Source organism: Argiope bruennichi, chromosome 5 (assembly GCF_947563725.1).
Source record: "Argiope bruennichi chromosome 5, qqArgBrue1.1, whole genome shotgun sequence".
NCBI classification, from domain to species: Eukaryota; Metazoa; Arthropoda; class Arachnida; order Araneae; family Araneidae; genus Argiope; species Argiope bruennichi.
In genome coordinates, this window is record NC_079155.1 from 110,157,186 (window position 1) to 110,172,044 (window position 14,859).

At 28.4% G+C, this 14,859-nt stretch overlaps 1 protein-coding gene across 1 annotated transcript in view; it reads right to left on the reverse strand.

Moving 5' to 3' along the window:
• Nucleotides 1-581: 581 nt before the first annotated feature.
• The window catches only part of LOC129969434 (mitochondrial import inner membrane translocase subunit Tim17-B-like), a 28,478-nt gene continuing 14,200 nt past the window's right edge, over nucleotides 582-14,859 (reverse strand). Inside the window, exons 4-7 of the mRNA XM_056084003.1 lie at nucleotides 7,895-8,023; nucleotides 6,323-6,358; nucleotides 3,924-3,998; nucleotides 582-773 (exon numbers count right to left, since the gene is read on the reverse strand). Of these exons, the coding sequence (XP_055939978.1) occupies nucleotides 706-773; nucleotides 3,924-3,998; nucleotides 6,323-6,358; nucleotides 7,895-8,023 (308 nt within the window). The 3' untranslated portion in view covers nucleotides 582-705. The remainder of the gene's footprint in view (nucleotides 774-3,923; nucleotides 3,999-6,322; nucleotides 6,359-7,894; nucleotides 8,024-14,859) is intronic.

Below are 14,859 nucleotides of genomic sequence, written 5' to 3' on the forward strand. Positions count from 1 at the left end.
TTAATGCATCGGTCAAAATAGAAAGTCAGACTCAGTATATGAAATACTCAAATTTGTTATTTTAAACTTAATACCTATAGCACAATGACAAATAATTCTCAGAGAAGATCATACATACTTTTAATCTATAAGTGTTACTTCATATTATAAATGGTACATTGAAATATATGTAGTTAACAAGTTATTTTCCATGCCCAACATGGAATAAAACAAAAAATCATGGAAAAATTATAAACATTTTTGAAGTGATTTAGACTTTTTAACTATCAACTTTAATTACAAAAAGATTTCTTGACACACATTTTATTATGTTAGGAAACATAAGCTTCCAAAACCTGTTTAAAATTATTATTGCTCAGCATTAAAATACCCACATAATAAATATGTGCTAGAAGTCATTTTACTAAAATAACTGATCTAGCACCAATACATTTCATATTATTGAAAAGGAGAAAATGCAAGAGAAATAATAACTTGCAAAGCCTAATAGTTAAGCAAATACTAAATGCAACCATAGAACTCTTATGAGTTCGGTGTATTTATTGTCTTATTATTTCTGAGTGAGAAAAGAGCTAGACAAGCAAGTATTGCATTATTTTATATAACAAAATATGTTACAAGATGGATGAAACTTCACAGAAATTCATTTTGTACAGACAATATACTACAGATGATACAAGGATGCTCTATTATCTACAATTCCCATCACTGCGCTGCAGCTCCAAAAATACCTCCAGTATTCAACTGACTTGGGTCTTCCATTTGAGGATTTACTAAACAAACAAAAAAAAAAAAGCTGTATCAAAATGCAAATTGTTAAAAAAACATTTGTTAAAATAAACTATAAATGCAACACAATGAAGACATTCTATTAAAAACAGAACACACACACAAAAATGGACAGTCACTGTTATTTATTTCACCAAGGTACAACTTAGTATAGTTAAAAATTTTATACATATGTCATAGCACATGCAATAGAAATCACTATAATATGTAAAAATTAAACTATATGAATATATAAAAATTACACTTTACTAACTAAATAAGATCCATATAGTATATATCAAAAAAAAAAAAAAAAAAAAAAAAAAAAAGTTGTCTCCCTTCATTGGCACAGTTGTTGGCAAAGAATCCAACACTGCTTCCTATTCAGGAACATTTCATTTAGTCTTCTATCTGGCATTCAATCAGTCAAACAGAAACCGATCAAAAGTGGCAGAAGACAACAAAACAATTGTTTTACATAAGTACGATATAAGCAACAAAACCATTTTTGTTCCTCTTAAACAAAATAAATTATCGATGTGTAATACTTATATCAATATTCTTGATCAGTAAGAAAGTTTCAAGTATTTGAGGCCAAATATTATCTACTCATTTCAGCAATGTAATATTAATTTACTAATTCAATATCAGTTGAAGTATATTTAAAAATTACATAATATTTAACATATAGTAATCCATGGCAAACTAGTTCAAATGGCTAGTACCAAAAGTGGCCTTTATCTAGGCAAATTCATTATTCTACATATAAAATTACCACAAATTACATTCGGACTTCTACATTATAATTGCAAAGAATCAGCTTCATTAAAAACTGAAACAAGTCATGTCATTAATACTGCAAATCTTTCTACCCCAAGATATACAGAAACTGAATGGGTAAAAAGATATTATGCAAATTCATATTTATATAAAAAAAATAATAACTTTTTTTTGTTAAATTTGAACTAAATTTGTTAGCATTATTGAGACACAACATTAGTTAATTCATGTTATATCACTCTTAATGCCTATCATTAATTTTGCACAACTTTCTGACTCAAAAAGTAGAAAACTCAATGAATAAAAGGTTGTGTGCAAATTCATAATTCTATTTTTCAAAAAGCGACAACAAATTAATTTTTTATACTCCAGCTAAATCTGTTAGCATTACTGAGACATAACATTAGTTAAATCATGTTATATCACTCTTAATGCCTATCATTAATTTTGCACAACTTTCTGACACAAAAAGTAGAAAACTAAATGAGTAAAAGGTTGTGTGCAAATTCATAATTCTATTTTTTAAAAAGTGAATACAGTTTGTTCTATTTCAGCTAAATCTGTAAGCATTACCGAGACATAACATTAGTTAAATCCTGTTATATCACTCTTAATGCCTATCATTAATTTTGCACAACTTTCTGACTCAAAAAGTAGAAAACTAAATGAGTAAAAGGTTGTGTGCAAATTCATAATTCTATTTTTCAAAAAGTGAATACAATTTGTTCTATTTCAGCTAAATCTGTAAGCATTACTGAGACATAACATTAGTTAAATCCTGTTATATCACTCTTAATGCCTATCATTAATTTTGCACAACTTTCTGACACAAAAAGTAGAAAACTAAATGAGTAAAAGGTTGTGTGCAAATTCATAATTCTATTTTTCAAAAAGTGAATACAATTTGTTCTATTTCAGCTAAATCTGTAAGCATTACCGAGACATAACATTAGTTAAATCATGTTATATCACTCTTAATGCCTATCATTAATTTTGCACAACTTTCTGACACAAAAAGTAGAAAACTAAATGAGTAAAAGGTTGTGTGCAAATTCATAATTCTATTTTTTAAAAAGTGAATACAATTTGTTCTATTTCAGCTAAATCTGTAAGCATTACCGAGACATAACATTAGTTAAATCCTGTTATATCACTCTTAATGCCTATCATTAATTTTGCACAACTTTCTGACTCAAAAAGTAGAAAACTAAATGAGTAAAAGGTTGTGTGCAAATTCATAATTCTATTTTTCAAAAAGTGACAACAAATTAATTTATTATACTTCAGCTAAATCTGTTAGCATTACTGAGACATAACATTAGTTAAATCATGTTATATCACTCTTAATGCCTATCATTAATTTTGCACAACTTTCTGACACAAAAAGTAGAAAACTAAATGAGTAAAAGGTTGTGTGCAAATTCATAATTCTATTTTTTAAAAAGTGAATACAGTTTGTTCTATTTCAGCTAAATCTGTAAGTATTACCGAGACATAACATTAGTTAAATCACGTTACATCACTGTTAATGCCTATCATTTTATTGCGTATTTTTTAAAAAATAACCACAAACTATTGTTGGACAACAGATTCTAAAATCCACTTAATTCGTCAAAACAGAAGTGAGAAGAAAGATGAAAGGAGGAGATGTTTACATTTAACAATAAAATAAACTCGGATTACTCGCAGACTGAATTAAATTAATATGGTCAGAAACGACACGATTATTATTCACGTGTATGCACATACACATGAAGAAAAAATTGAACAAAAAAGTATCTAATAAAACAAAATCAAAGAATCCTGGAAATGCTCTCATCCTTCCGCGTCTCTCCCCTTAATGAGATAGAATTGTCAAAAACTGGTTGTCTCAGAATACTGAAACGAACAGTAATATTTGCGCTAAACCTGTAAGCATTATTGAGACATAACATTTGTTAATTCATGTTATATCACTCTTAACATATATCATTAATTTTGCACAACTTTCTGACCCAAAATGTATAAAACTGATTGGGCAAAGGGTTACCTAAAATTAAAATCCCACTATTATAGGGAATAGGATAATTTTAACCAGTTAAACTTTTAATATTGCAATTCTGAGTTTACTGTCACAACAAACTGAATACCACATTCCTTAGATTGTTTAAAAACAAAAATTATTCACAGTAACAATAATTCTAACTTGAAACAATCTAAAAATTAGAAGGGAAATAACTCTCCAGGAAATTTATTTGCTTCTTTATACAATCAAATTACAAGTCAGTCGGACTCAGATAAAGAAAAGAACCATCAAAGATTTTAATAAAAGTATAAAGGCATAAGAAACAGAAAACAAAAAGAAGTGTGATCACAATAAATATTGCAAAACATACCTGGTTTAAACTGGTCTGCTGAATAACGTGTGAATAAGATACCAACACCCTCAATTAATGCAAGTAAAACACCACCTATTAAATTAATATAATCATGAGCAACATAAAAAGAGCACTTCAATCAAAAATACAATGCTCAATATAATTAATATTGTATACTTCTGATAGAAAGGACGGAAATTCAAATCTATTTGAGTAATTTGTCTTTAAAAAAAATCCAGGGAATTTTTTTTAAAACTTGTATTCTACAATGAATTAGAGCAAAGTCTTTCATCAGTTCAAATAACACAAAGATTAAGAATTTACAAAAATTACAATTTTTTCATAAGACTGGAATTTTTAAAAAAATTTTTTTTTTTTTTTTTATGAATTAGCTTTAAATTGTAGCTTTAATTATGTAAAAAGCCTTTGTAATTTATATTTTATACCATTAGCAAATCATAAGAATCAACGAAAATGCTACAATTATAAGACACTGTTCAAATAACAGTATCTTATACTTATATAATATCGAAACAATGAAGGGAGGATGGGCATACATAATTCAACAAAACGGTCACCATAAAAAACGAACACAATCTATATCGTACACAAAGTATGATATAGATTGCCCAAGGGATATTAATATGAATATATTAATGAATGTATGAGGTTAATGCACCAAGGAATTATTTTTATGTATGAAAGTTTATTTGCATGAAAATGCCAATGTTAATAACAAAGGAATAGTAGAAAAAAATTCTGAAATTGCAAGTTTTAATACAAATTATTACTTTGAACTCCACACTTTTGTAATTTATTAAATATTTAAATTTAATCAAAACAGATCCTTATTATGTCGTAATACTTCATTAAATTTTTCCTACAAAAGCTTATAGGTAGTATTTATTAATTTTATCAAAAAATATACATTACAAGAATGTCAGGATGTGTGGAAAATGACAGAATTTTCTCAGTCAACAGTCAAATATCAGCTTCAATAAAACAAGAAGTGAATTTCACAAAACAACAATGATTCTGCAGTTTCATACGATAAAATTCAGTTTTATTTAAATTCAAGAGAATATATAAGATTCCTATTTTCATACCTGCACATATAATGAATAATACAACTGAAATGGCAATTTAAACAGCACATTTTTTTTTTTTTTTATAAAAATGTAACATAGTACTTTAACCAATATTAATATTTTTGGCCAAAATTATTAAGGCACTTTTTAAGATCTAAATTATGCATTTGTATGCCATTTATGGTAAATTTTTATATTCATAAAATATCATTCTATATTTTGAATCATTTATAACAAGAAATATATATATATATGATCAATTGAATGGACCTTAATTATATAGTATTAAACATAAAATTAATTTCTATTATATAGGCTATTCTGTTTGTATTTACTACACAAATGTAATGTCCATGTCAATGTAACTAGAAGATTCAATATTAACTTTAGGAATATATACTCTTGTTTTCAAAATAAATAAACAAATAAAAATTTATTACTCAAACATAATTTAATAGTGAAAGTTGATGATAAATCACTTTATCTTTAACCCTCTATTCTTTTGACTGTATTACACAACTCTTCCTTCCAAGGTAGATGCTGTCTCGAAAGGTTTTTAAAAAATAATTTTTAAAAGCAGGCTTATTTAGGTCAATTTTTTTACAATCCATTTAATATTTACTGATATCTAAAAAATAAGTTGTTTTACATGTAAAATTATCAGAAGACTTGTTAAAATTTTATGTCAGCAATTTGATATCAATTTATAAGTTTATATATTGAAAAGTAAAACAATATTATCCACATCTCCTTTATTGACATAATTTAATATCATTAATGCATTTATGCATGGTCTATTAATAAATGATTTATCAAAATACATTGCATCGATAAGAATGAATTTTTAAACATTATTATAATGGCTATTGTATTATTTGCACAGTAAAAACATTAAATATGCAACCATTTCTTTGCCATCTCTTCAGGAAGTTACAGTTCATTTTTTCTAATAGTATCAAGCATAGTAATACCTGTTCAAGAAGAAATAGGCATATTTGTAAGAAATAATCATATGCTTCTTAGTATGAAGTTTATATCTTAAATCATTAGCAGTTTCTGTCTTGATCTCCCTCCCCCACTCTTTTTCAATTACATATGTCTTGAGAATTAAAAAAGTGTTACTATGATATAAATGCATGAGACAATAGTAGCAAACAGTGAAAAAGCTAGGTATAAGTTATCAATTATAAAAAATCAGAAATAATATATCTTCATTAACAAAGCCATAAAATAAGAATAAAATAACATCACACTACAGTTTTGCATAAATAGTTCAAAAAGATTTAAGGTCAAATAGACCAGAACAGCATGCTTATAAAAGAAAATTACCTATAACAGCAGAGCCAACCATTGCACCTGCACCATCTGCAGAAAAAAAAAAAAAAAAAAAAAAATCCTAATGAGCAAGCATAATAATTATTAAGTATCCTATCACATAAAAAACAAATTATTATACAGTAATTTCAGTTATCTATACTATTAACAAAGGCCAGTGCATGAAACTATTAGAACTAAAAGGTCAGACCATTAAATCTAGAATGACCAAACATAGCACAGATGTACTTTGGAGGATGGGAATGTGCATTTTGGAGCATTAAAAAAAGAAAGACAAAACTTTAAATATAAATTAAGCAAATTTTCTATGTTTTCCTACCATAACTGCTAAAAATATTATGATACAAAAATGTATTTTACATCTCCTCAACATTCATAAATTACCTTTTCATTGCTAATTTCATTGTTGTATAGTTTTTGTCTACTTTTAATTAATTTTTAAAAATATTTTAAAGCTTACCTTTAAACAATAAATAAGTTTCTATTTAAAGTATGCTTTCAATAAATTTCCTAAAATTTTGTTGTTAATTAAGCTTTTATCTCGTAAGTAAGCAATAATGAAAAAAATTAATGTGTTCAGTTTTCAAAATTATTGCTTTTCCTGAAATTATAAATTTTTATAGAATGTTCATAGCAAATATTAACTAAAAATTGTTGTAGCTAAGTAAGAAAAAGAAAGAAAATAAAAATTTATTTAAAAAAGATCTGTTTCAAGTATTAACATTTATCACATGTTGTATGGTATTTAGCCAACACATGTTGGACTAGACACCTGTTAAATTATACAATGATATACATTTTTCAACTTATGAACAAATTGATATTATGTTAAGGTGTTGAGTAAAAGGACATTAAACACAGACATTAAGTACTGAAAGAGGAAAAGTTTAAAAGGAAGGAATTGGTTTATCACTAAACAAATTGTTCAAAAATGCACAGGATTAATGGAAGTGCCTCAATTATTTAAATGTGTATTCAACTAGATATTTAATTTTAAAAGTTTAGATCTATTTACTTAATTTTTTTTTTTTTTTTTTTTTTTTTACTGCACAAAACATGCTATATTATGGAAATATATGAAGAAATTTATGGAAGAACACTGCATTCTTTGTTATTTTTTCTCCCTAAAATATAAAAAAATATTTTGGAAGCTGCCTTATTTTATAATAAATTATATGAATACACTCTTACACATTATATTCATTGCTTTTAAATTCTCATTGGTAAATACACACACATTCCATGCTAACTACCCATAACAGAAACTGCAAAAGTAGAAAAGCCTACATTCTTTTGTATATGTACAATTATATGATGACAGCATGTAAATATTGGAATTTTATAAATGCGATTAAAATTTTATGGAGAAAAAAATCACCTAGTCTTTTGAGACGAAGCAATGATTCTGATCATATAAATGAAACTGAATATTTTAATACATAAAATATTACATTTTGATTAAATACATATCAAATTTTCTATAAAAAAAAACTCACATTATTTGAAAGCTACAATTTTAAAATGAAGTAGAACATTTTAAATATAAATATGAAAGGAGATACATACTTCTGACTGCTAGAATTGCTCCTGTAAGAGCACCACTAGTAATTGAATTCCAAGGATCTTCTTTTTTACGTATATGGACTAAGGTGCAATCAATGGTAGAGAATAAACCACCCCAAACAGCAAAATTTCCTAAAAAAATAAAATTTTTGATAAATGGATAAAAAACAATATACATAAACCTAAACTTAAATCATTCTGTATATTAAACATTTCAATCATCTTTACAAAAAATCCTTATTTTAAAATTGAATTAAATATTACATCTTTACACAGAGAACATAAATTAGGTTCCAATCACTTAATTTCCCTCCGCAATCGGTTATTTTTAAATTCATAAGACAAAATTAAATCATTCATAGATTTGATTCAATTAAAAAATGATACAGATTCTATCTATCTACACACACACCTCTAAGGTCTCATTTCATTTCCTTTGTTGCACCACAACATTTCAAAAATATGCCATCAAATTTATTGAATAAGTAATAATTCATAGGTTTCCCATCTTTTTAAACAAATTTTAAAATGTATGAAGAAATAAAAACCGGCTAAATGTTATTTGAATGGGAATTTAATATTCTAGATGGTAGTATACGTTGATTTCTGTAGTGATTGGATTTTGAAGCGTTAGGAAATAAACGTTTATAGATGGCGCTAGACCACTAGCGGGAGTGTAATTAAAAGAGTGATGTCATTCGAGTGTTGGCTCTTGGAGGAGAAGGAGTTACTGAGCAGAGTAACTCGAACGAATCTGAAATAAATCTGTTAAGTTTTCTATTTGCCCATTTATTGAAAGCACTCACGAACCAGCCACGACATTTGGCGCAGTCGAAAAGATTGAGAATCGAGTGCTATTTTTGACGAACTTGAAATCGAACTTTATTTGATAAAGGTGTGTGCTTTCGGTATCGATATGGCCTTCCTAGGCAGTGCGAAAAAGGAAGATTTGAAGTTGTTGGCGGAAGAGCTGGGTGAAACTGTTTCATTAGAGATGAAAATTGTGAACTTAAAAAAATTAATTATTGGAAGTGAAAATTACGAGGAAGAGTTTGTGAAGAAACAAATGATAGTTATCATAGAGGATAGAAAAGAGAGAGAAGATCAAAAACGAAAGCAAGAAGAACGAGAATTGGAAGAAAGAAAAATTAAAGAAGAGTGGGAATTGCAGGAGAAAAAGGCACAAGAAGAACGAGAATTCGAACTTGAGAAACTGAAGCTGCAATATTCCAGTATACCCGTGGATGTCGAATTACCAACTCCCAAGATAGAACCCAGGCACATGATGCAAAAATTCGATGAAAAGAACAGTGATATCAGTTTATATTTGCTGTTGTTCGAGAGGCAAACCGAGTGGGCTCAAATAAAACAAGAAGATTACGTGTCGCATCTATTAGGATTATTGCCAACGGATATAACCCAACTCATCGCTCGAGAAAGTTAAGGACTATGACCACATCAAGAGTTTATTAGTGAAACGATTTAAACTCAGCCCGGAAAAATTCAGGCAAAAATTTATGACTCATTTTAAAAGACCAGAGACTACCTGGTGCGATTTTACTTACGAACTTAAAAATTATTTTGAGCAATGGATTCAAGGATTGGAAATAACTACTTTTGAAAGTTTGTCGGGTTTAATCATAACAGAACAGATAAAGCGAAAAGTACCTACGGATATTAAAGAACATTTTATTGATGTTTGTCACGAATCCCAACGAAACTGCAAGCAAATTAGATGATTATGAAAATGTGCGATCAAACAATATGAGGAAAAAGAAAGAACTATATCAAGAGAATAACTTTTCTGAACATCAAACCTACGACGAAAGAGAAGAGACATTTTTCGGAACGGAAATATGTACCCCCGCATCAACGAGAATTCAGAAACAAAAACTTTCATAAAAACGAAACTACAAAGTCAAGAAAAGTAACAAGAGACTGTTACGTTTGTGGATTGTTGCATTTTGCTAGAGACTGCCCAAATAGACATAAAAAATCGCAGTTGAGAGAATCTGCGGCAGAAAAGAAACGGGAAGACATTTTAACCGCAGAAATTCAGTCAGAATTAATTAATGGTGAAAAAAGCTTAAATATCAACCTTTTACATAAGTTGATATTTGTGTGGACAATAGAGAACTGAAAACCCTAGTTGACTCAGGTGCTATGATACCAGTTTTAAATTCTAAATATGTGTCAAGTGAACAAAAAGAAAAGGGAAAGATCATTTTAAAAAGTGCAATTAGAGAAAGGATTAACGCTATTCTTTCGAGTTTTCAAATATCATTAAAAGATAAAAACAACGAAGGATTTTCCAGGCATATTGAGATAGTTGCAGCCGTCACGGATAGAATTCAAGAGCAATTCATCACCCCCCCCTCTGTATTAAATTTATTGGGAGAAAGCATAAACCACAGCCGCACCCAAAACTTGTCTGGATTAGAGGCGCCGATCGAAGAGAGCTCAGCTGACATTGCTTATCCTATAGTCTGTGTAAACAAGAAAGATGGATCTATCAGGATGTGCGTGGATTATCGAGCTTTGAATGCAGTGACTAAAACCGACGATTTCCCCATGGAAGACGCAATGGAATTAATATATTCCATAGGACAGGCAAATGTGATTAGTGTGTTAGATCTTTTGAAGGGGTACTATTCGCTTCCCATGGAAGAAGATTCGCGGGATTATACATCTTTTAAGACCCATAGAGCACAATATTGTTTTAAGGTAATGCCTTTTGGGCTGAAAAATGCAGCTGCAACTTTTCAAAGGGAAATGAACAAAGCATTGTCGCCATACAGGGAATTTTGCCGTGCTTATATTGATGACATTGCTATATTCTCCAATGATATTCCCTCTCAGTTGAAACATCTTCATTTGGTGCTGGATAGATTGGAAGAGCTGCAATTCACTGTTAATCTTTCAAAGTGTGCTTTCGCGAAATCTGAAATTTCATACCTGGGACATATAATTGGCTCAGGAAAGCATCAAGCTGATCCAGCTAAGTTAGAAACGATTTCTCGTTTGCCCGTACCTGAAACCAAGAAACAACTACATAGTGCTCTTGGCCATTTCAACTGTTATCGTGATCATATTGCGAATTTTGCCGAGATTACCTTTCCATTAACGGAACTAACAAAGAAAAGAAGCCCTGATGTGTTGCCGTGGTGTGCTCCTACTCTACACACTCCGAATATGAGCAAATCCTTTGTGATTCATTGTGATGCCTCGTCAATCGGGATTGGCTCGTGTTTATCAGACTGTTGATGGAAAAACGTGCCCTATCGCTTATGCAAGTCAAAAATTAAACAAAAGCCAACAATCTTGGTCGACAATCGAACGGGAAGCATTTGCTATAGTTTGGAGCTTGAAACCCTTGTGTTTGGATCCGAGATCCACATTTTTACCGATCATAAACCCCTTCCTTATCTGACCAAGTGCGCTCCTCAGTCATCTCGACTACAAAGGTGGGTATTTGCCTTGCAGAGATTCAACATAACATTAAAACATTGCCCTGGTTCTAAAATGCCGCATGCTGATGCCCTGTCACGTTTATTACCAAAATAGACTGAAAAACATTTTTTTAGTACTAACATCATTTTTCTGTTTTATATATCAGTATGGGATTAGTGACTCTAAAATAATAATAATTTATGCTTGATATTATGTATATTTGTTTTTATGTTTTTTTATTATCATTTTCTTAATATGTTGAATAATTGGTATTCGCAAGTTTAAGAGTATAATGTGCAAAACTGTTTGAAATAGGATTAGTTACAGGAATATAACTTTTTCTAGTGTTTGTTATAAATTTTCATTCAGCAGTTTTGGTTATATTTGAAATATTATTTGAGTAATGTTTATCAAGTGAAATCCTTTCTTAATTATGTATTAATGTTTACTAAGTGATTATATTCATTATATATTTGTGTTTATTAGTTGATAAGTGATTATATAGTTATTGAGTATATATTAATGTATATTAACAGATAAGTGAGTTTCTTATTATCAAGATGGTATTTATATTCAATTGTGCATTTCTTATTTTACCTCATTGCTTTCTTAAATGTTTATTAGTTATTCATTCGAGTTAACTTTGCATTTGTGTTTATTTTTATTTGGATAATTTGATGTTATTAGATACGTTTTAAAATCCAATTCATAATTTTAATTCAGAGGTATGTTTATGTTTTCATATAAACATTACTCTTACGTTGGGGGTGTAGTGATTGGATTTTGAAGCGTTAGGAAATAAACGTTCATAGATGGCGCTAGACCACTAGCACGAGTGTAATTAAAAGAGTGTTGGCTCTTGGAGGAGAAGGTGTTACTGAGCAGAGTAACTCGAACGAATCTGAAATAAATCTGTTACGTTTTCTATTTGCCTATTTATTGAAAGCACTCACGAACCAGCCACGACAATTTCTTAAAATGCTAATAATTTTTCTATATTCTCAGATCATTAAAAAAGATAACCAAGGAGAAAAAAAAAACCAAGTTATTTTTTAATACCATTTGCACAGAATGAGGTACAAAGATTGCCAAAGCTACTTGTGAGATTAGTACTGGATACCGAGAACAAAATATATAAATTCATCATAAGTGTTTGATATAAAAGAGAGAGAAAGGAAACCAGAGTTGAAAAGTATCCATGATTTACCAAAACTGAAAAATTATATTTACTTTTAACTTCATTATAAAAGGAAATACTTTACCCTTCATAAAAAGATTTTTTTGAAATAAAATCAAGCAAAATACTATTTGGTTTGATTGTTGTGTGATGTTTTTCATGAGCAGTTTGTTTATTTATAACAAACATAATTTACAAAAATTATAAATTACAAAAATTTCATAAATTTCTTTTTAAGACCTTTATTAGCACACATTCAATTTTCTTGCTCTGCTCTAGGATTTATATATAATTATTACAATTCAAGGTATTTATTCTATAACCATAATCAAAACAGAATAAAATCAATTATTTATTTTTGTATACAATGAAAAATATAAAAATATCAACACGTAAAATTCAGCAAATTTGAGGGAATTTGCCCACATTTTTTTTATAATAACACTCTAGTAAATTAATATTAATTCATTAATGTTTTAAAATAAGATTTTTTATACATTTTCAATAATTATTTTATATTTGATTTTAAATGTAACTGTGCAATGAACAAATCTGAAATATTTATTTTCTCAAACCTCAGCAAATTTTTAAAAAATTAATTTAGAGCAAAGATAACCTCAACACAGATGATCAGATAATGTTATTTAGTCTAATGTTCTTAGTACTCAGAACCAGTTGCAATATGGATTTTATAAAATTTTGCTTATTAAAATTTGACAAATTCCTTTTCACTCTAACGTAGATGAATATCTAAATGGATTGAAAGATATAGGAAAAAGACTTCAATACAAAATTAGCTTAATATTGTATTGGGGTTCATTTTGCATACAATGTAAAATTCACTAACACAGACTATCAATTATAAAAATTTTGATCTTTTATCATATAAACTCTGTAGTAACTTCTGCTCTTCTTTATTAGAAGCAGTAAACCAGAGAAAGTTCATTATTATTTTTTAAATTTTGAAATTGGATTTATCTCTTTTTAGAAAACATCTAACTCAAATTGGCTAATAATTTATCTAATATCATTATTTATTAAGTAAGAGTATGCGAGTTGATATGTTCAAGAATAAGCAACTGGATCATACTAACATCATATTCGCCATACTTTGAAATTTGAAAATGCGTAACTCTCCAAAAAAAAATAACAGCTACACAAAAACTTGTAAACCTAACAAATTTAATCTGAACCATTTAAATTACAGGTACTTGTCTTTTAAACATAATAAATTAAATGAGAACTTAATTATAAAATTATAAATCAAAGAATAAGATACATGTTAACCATAAACTAGAAGTTGTTTCTGAAGCATCGACAAGTGCTTCACAGCTTACTTGACTCTTACAAAATGCAGTGAGAAAAATTGCTCCAAATTATTATTTTTTTAAATTTCAGCAAATATATAATGCCTTCCATTGTAAAACAAAGGATGTCTTTTTGAATTGAAAATATGTATATATATTGCAAACTTTCGTTACCTAAATATTATTTACTTTTATAAGATTAACAAAAATCTGTCATCTCTTTTCAGTATTTCTTAAAATTAATAAATCCAGTTAATTTAGACACATTTCTGAAAATGTCAATACTGATGTAGGAGCACAGCGTGAACAAAATTTTTTCATTTGATTTTTATATTTGCAAAGTTTTGACATGGCTAGCTTAAAAAGTTTAAATTTCTTCTTGAACTAATTCATTATATTTAATAATCCAGAGCACTTTATTTAGAGCCTCATAAAGCCAAATGCAAAGAATTCCAGGATGGTTACCAAATTTGACAAATCTGTCCAAAAATTGACGATAGAACAATGCTATCTTCTAAATGAGCTTTTTAGATCAATTTCTTTTCCAACAGAAAAGAATAGAAGCATTAAGAAACTGATTATAAAAAAATTATCTTATTGCTTCTTACTTTTGAAGTTTAAGCAGTTAGTAACAGGCTTTCTCGAATGTTGCACACTTTCATGGAAAGGATCTAACAATTTCTATTTTCATAAATAGCAAATACAAATCCACAAAGTTAAAAAGATACCAGCTCTATAGTTAGAAGCAAAATGAAAATCAAAATACCAGTTTCTACAAAAAACATTTTTGGAACCCAAAACGAAACATTCAGTTGCATTCAGGGTGAAAAATCTTATTCAAAGAACTACTTCACAGTTAAATTTAAAACAAAGAAGGGTTTTCCCTTCACACTATTAACAGTGGCAAATCATATGATTCAATGAAGCAATAATATAGTATTGAAATTCATTACAGTATAAATCATTGTAACAAATTGTGTTAAAAATAAATTTCAAAAAATATTAAAACCAAAGAAAAAAATGCATTCACTCAT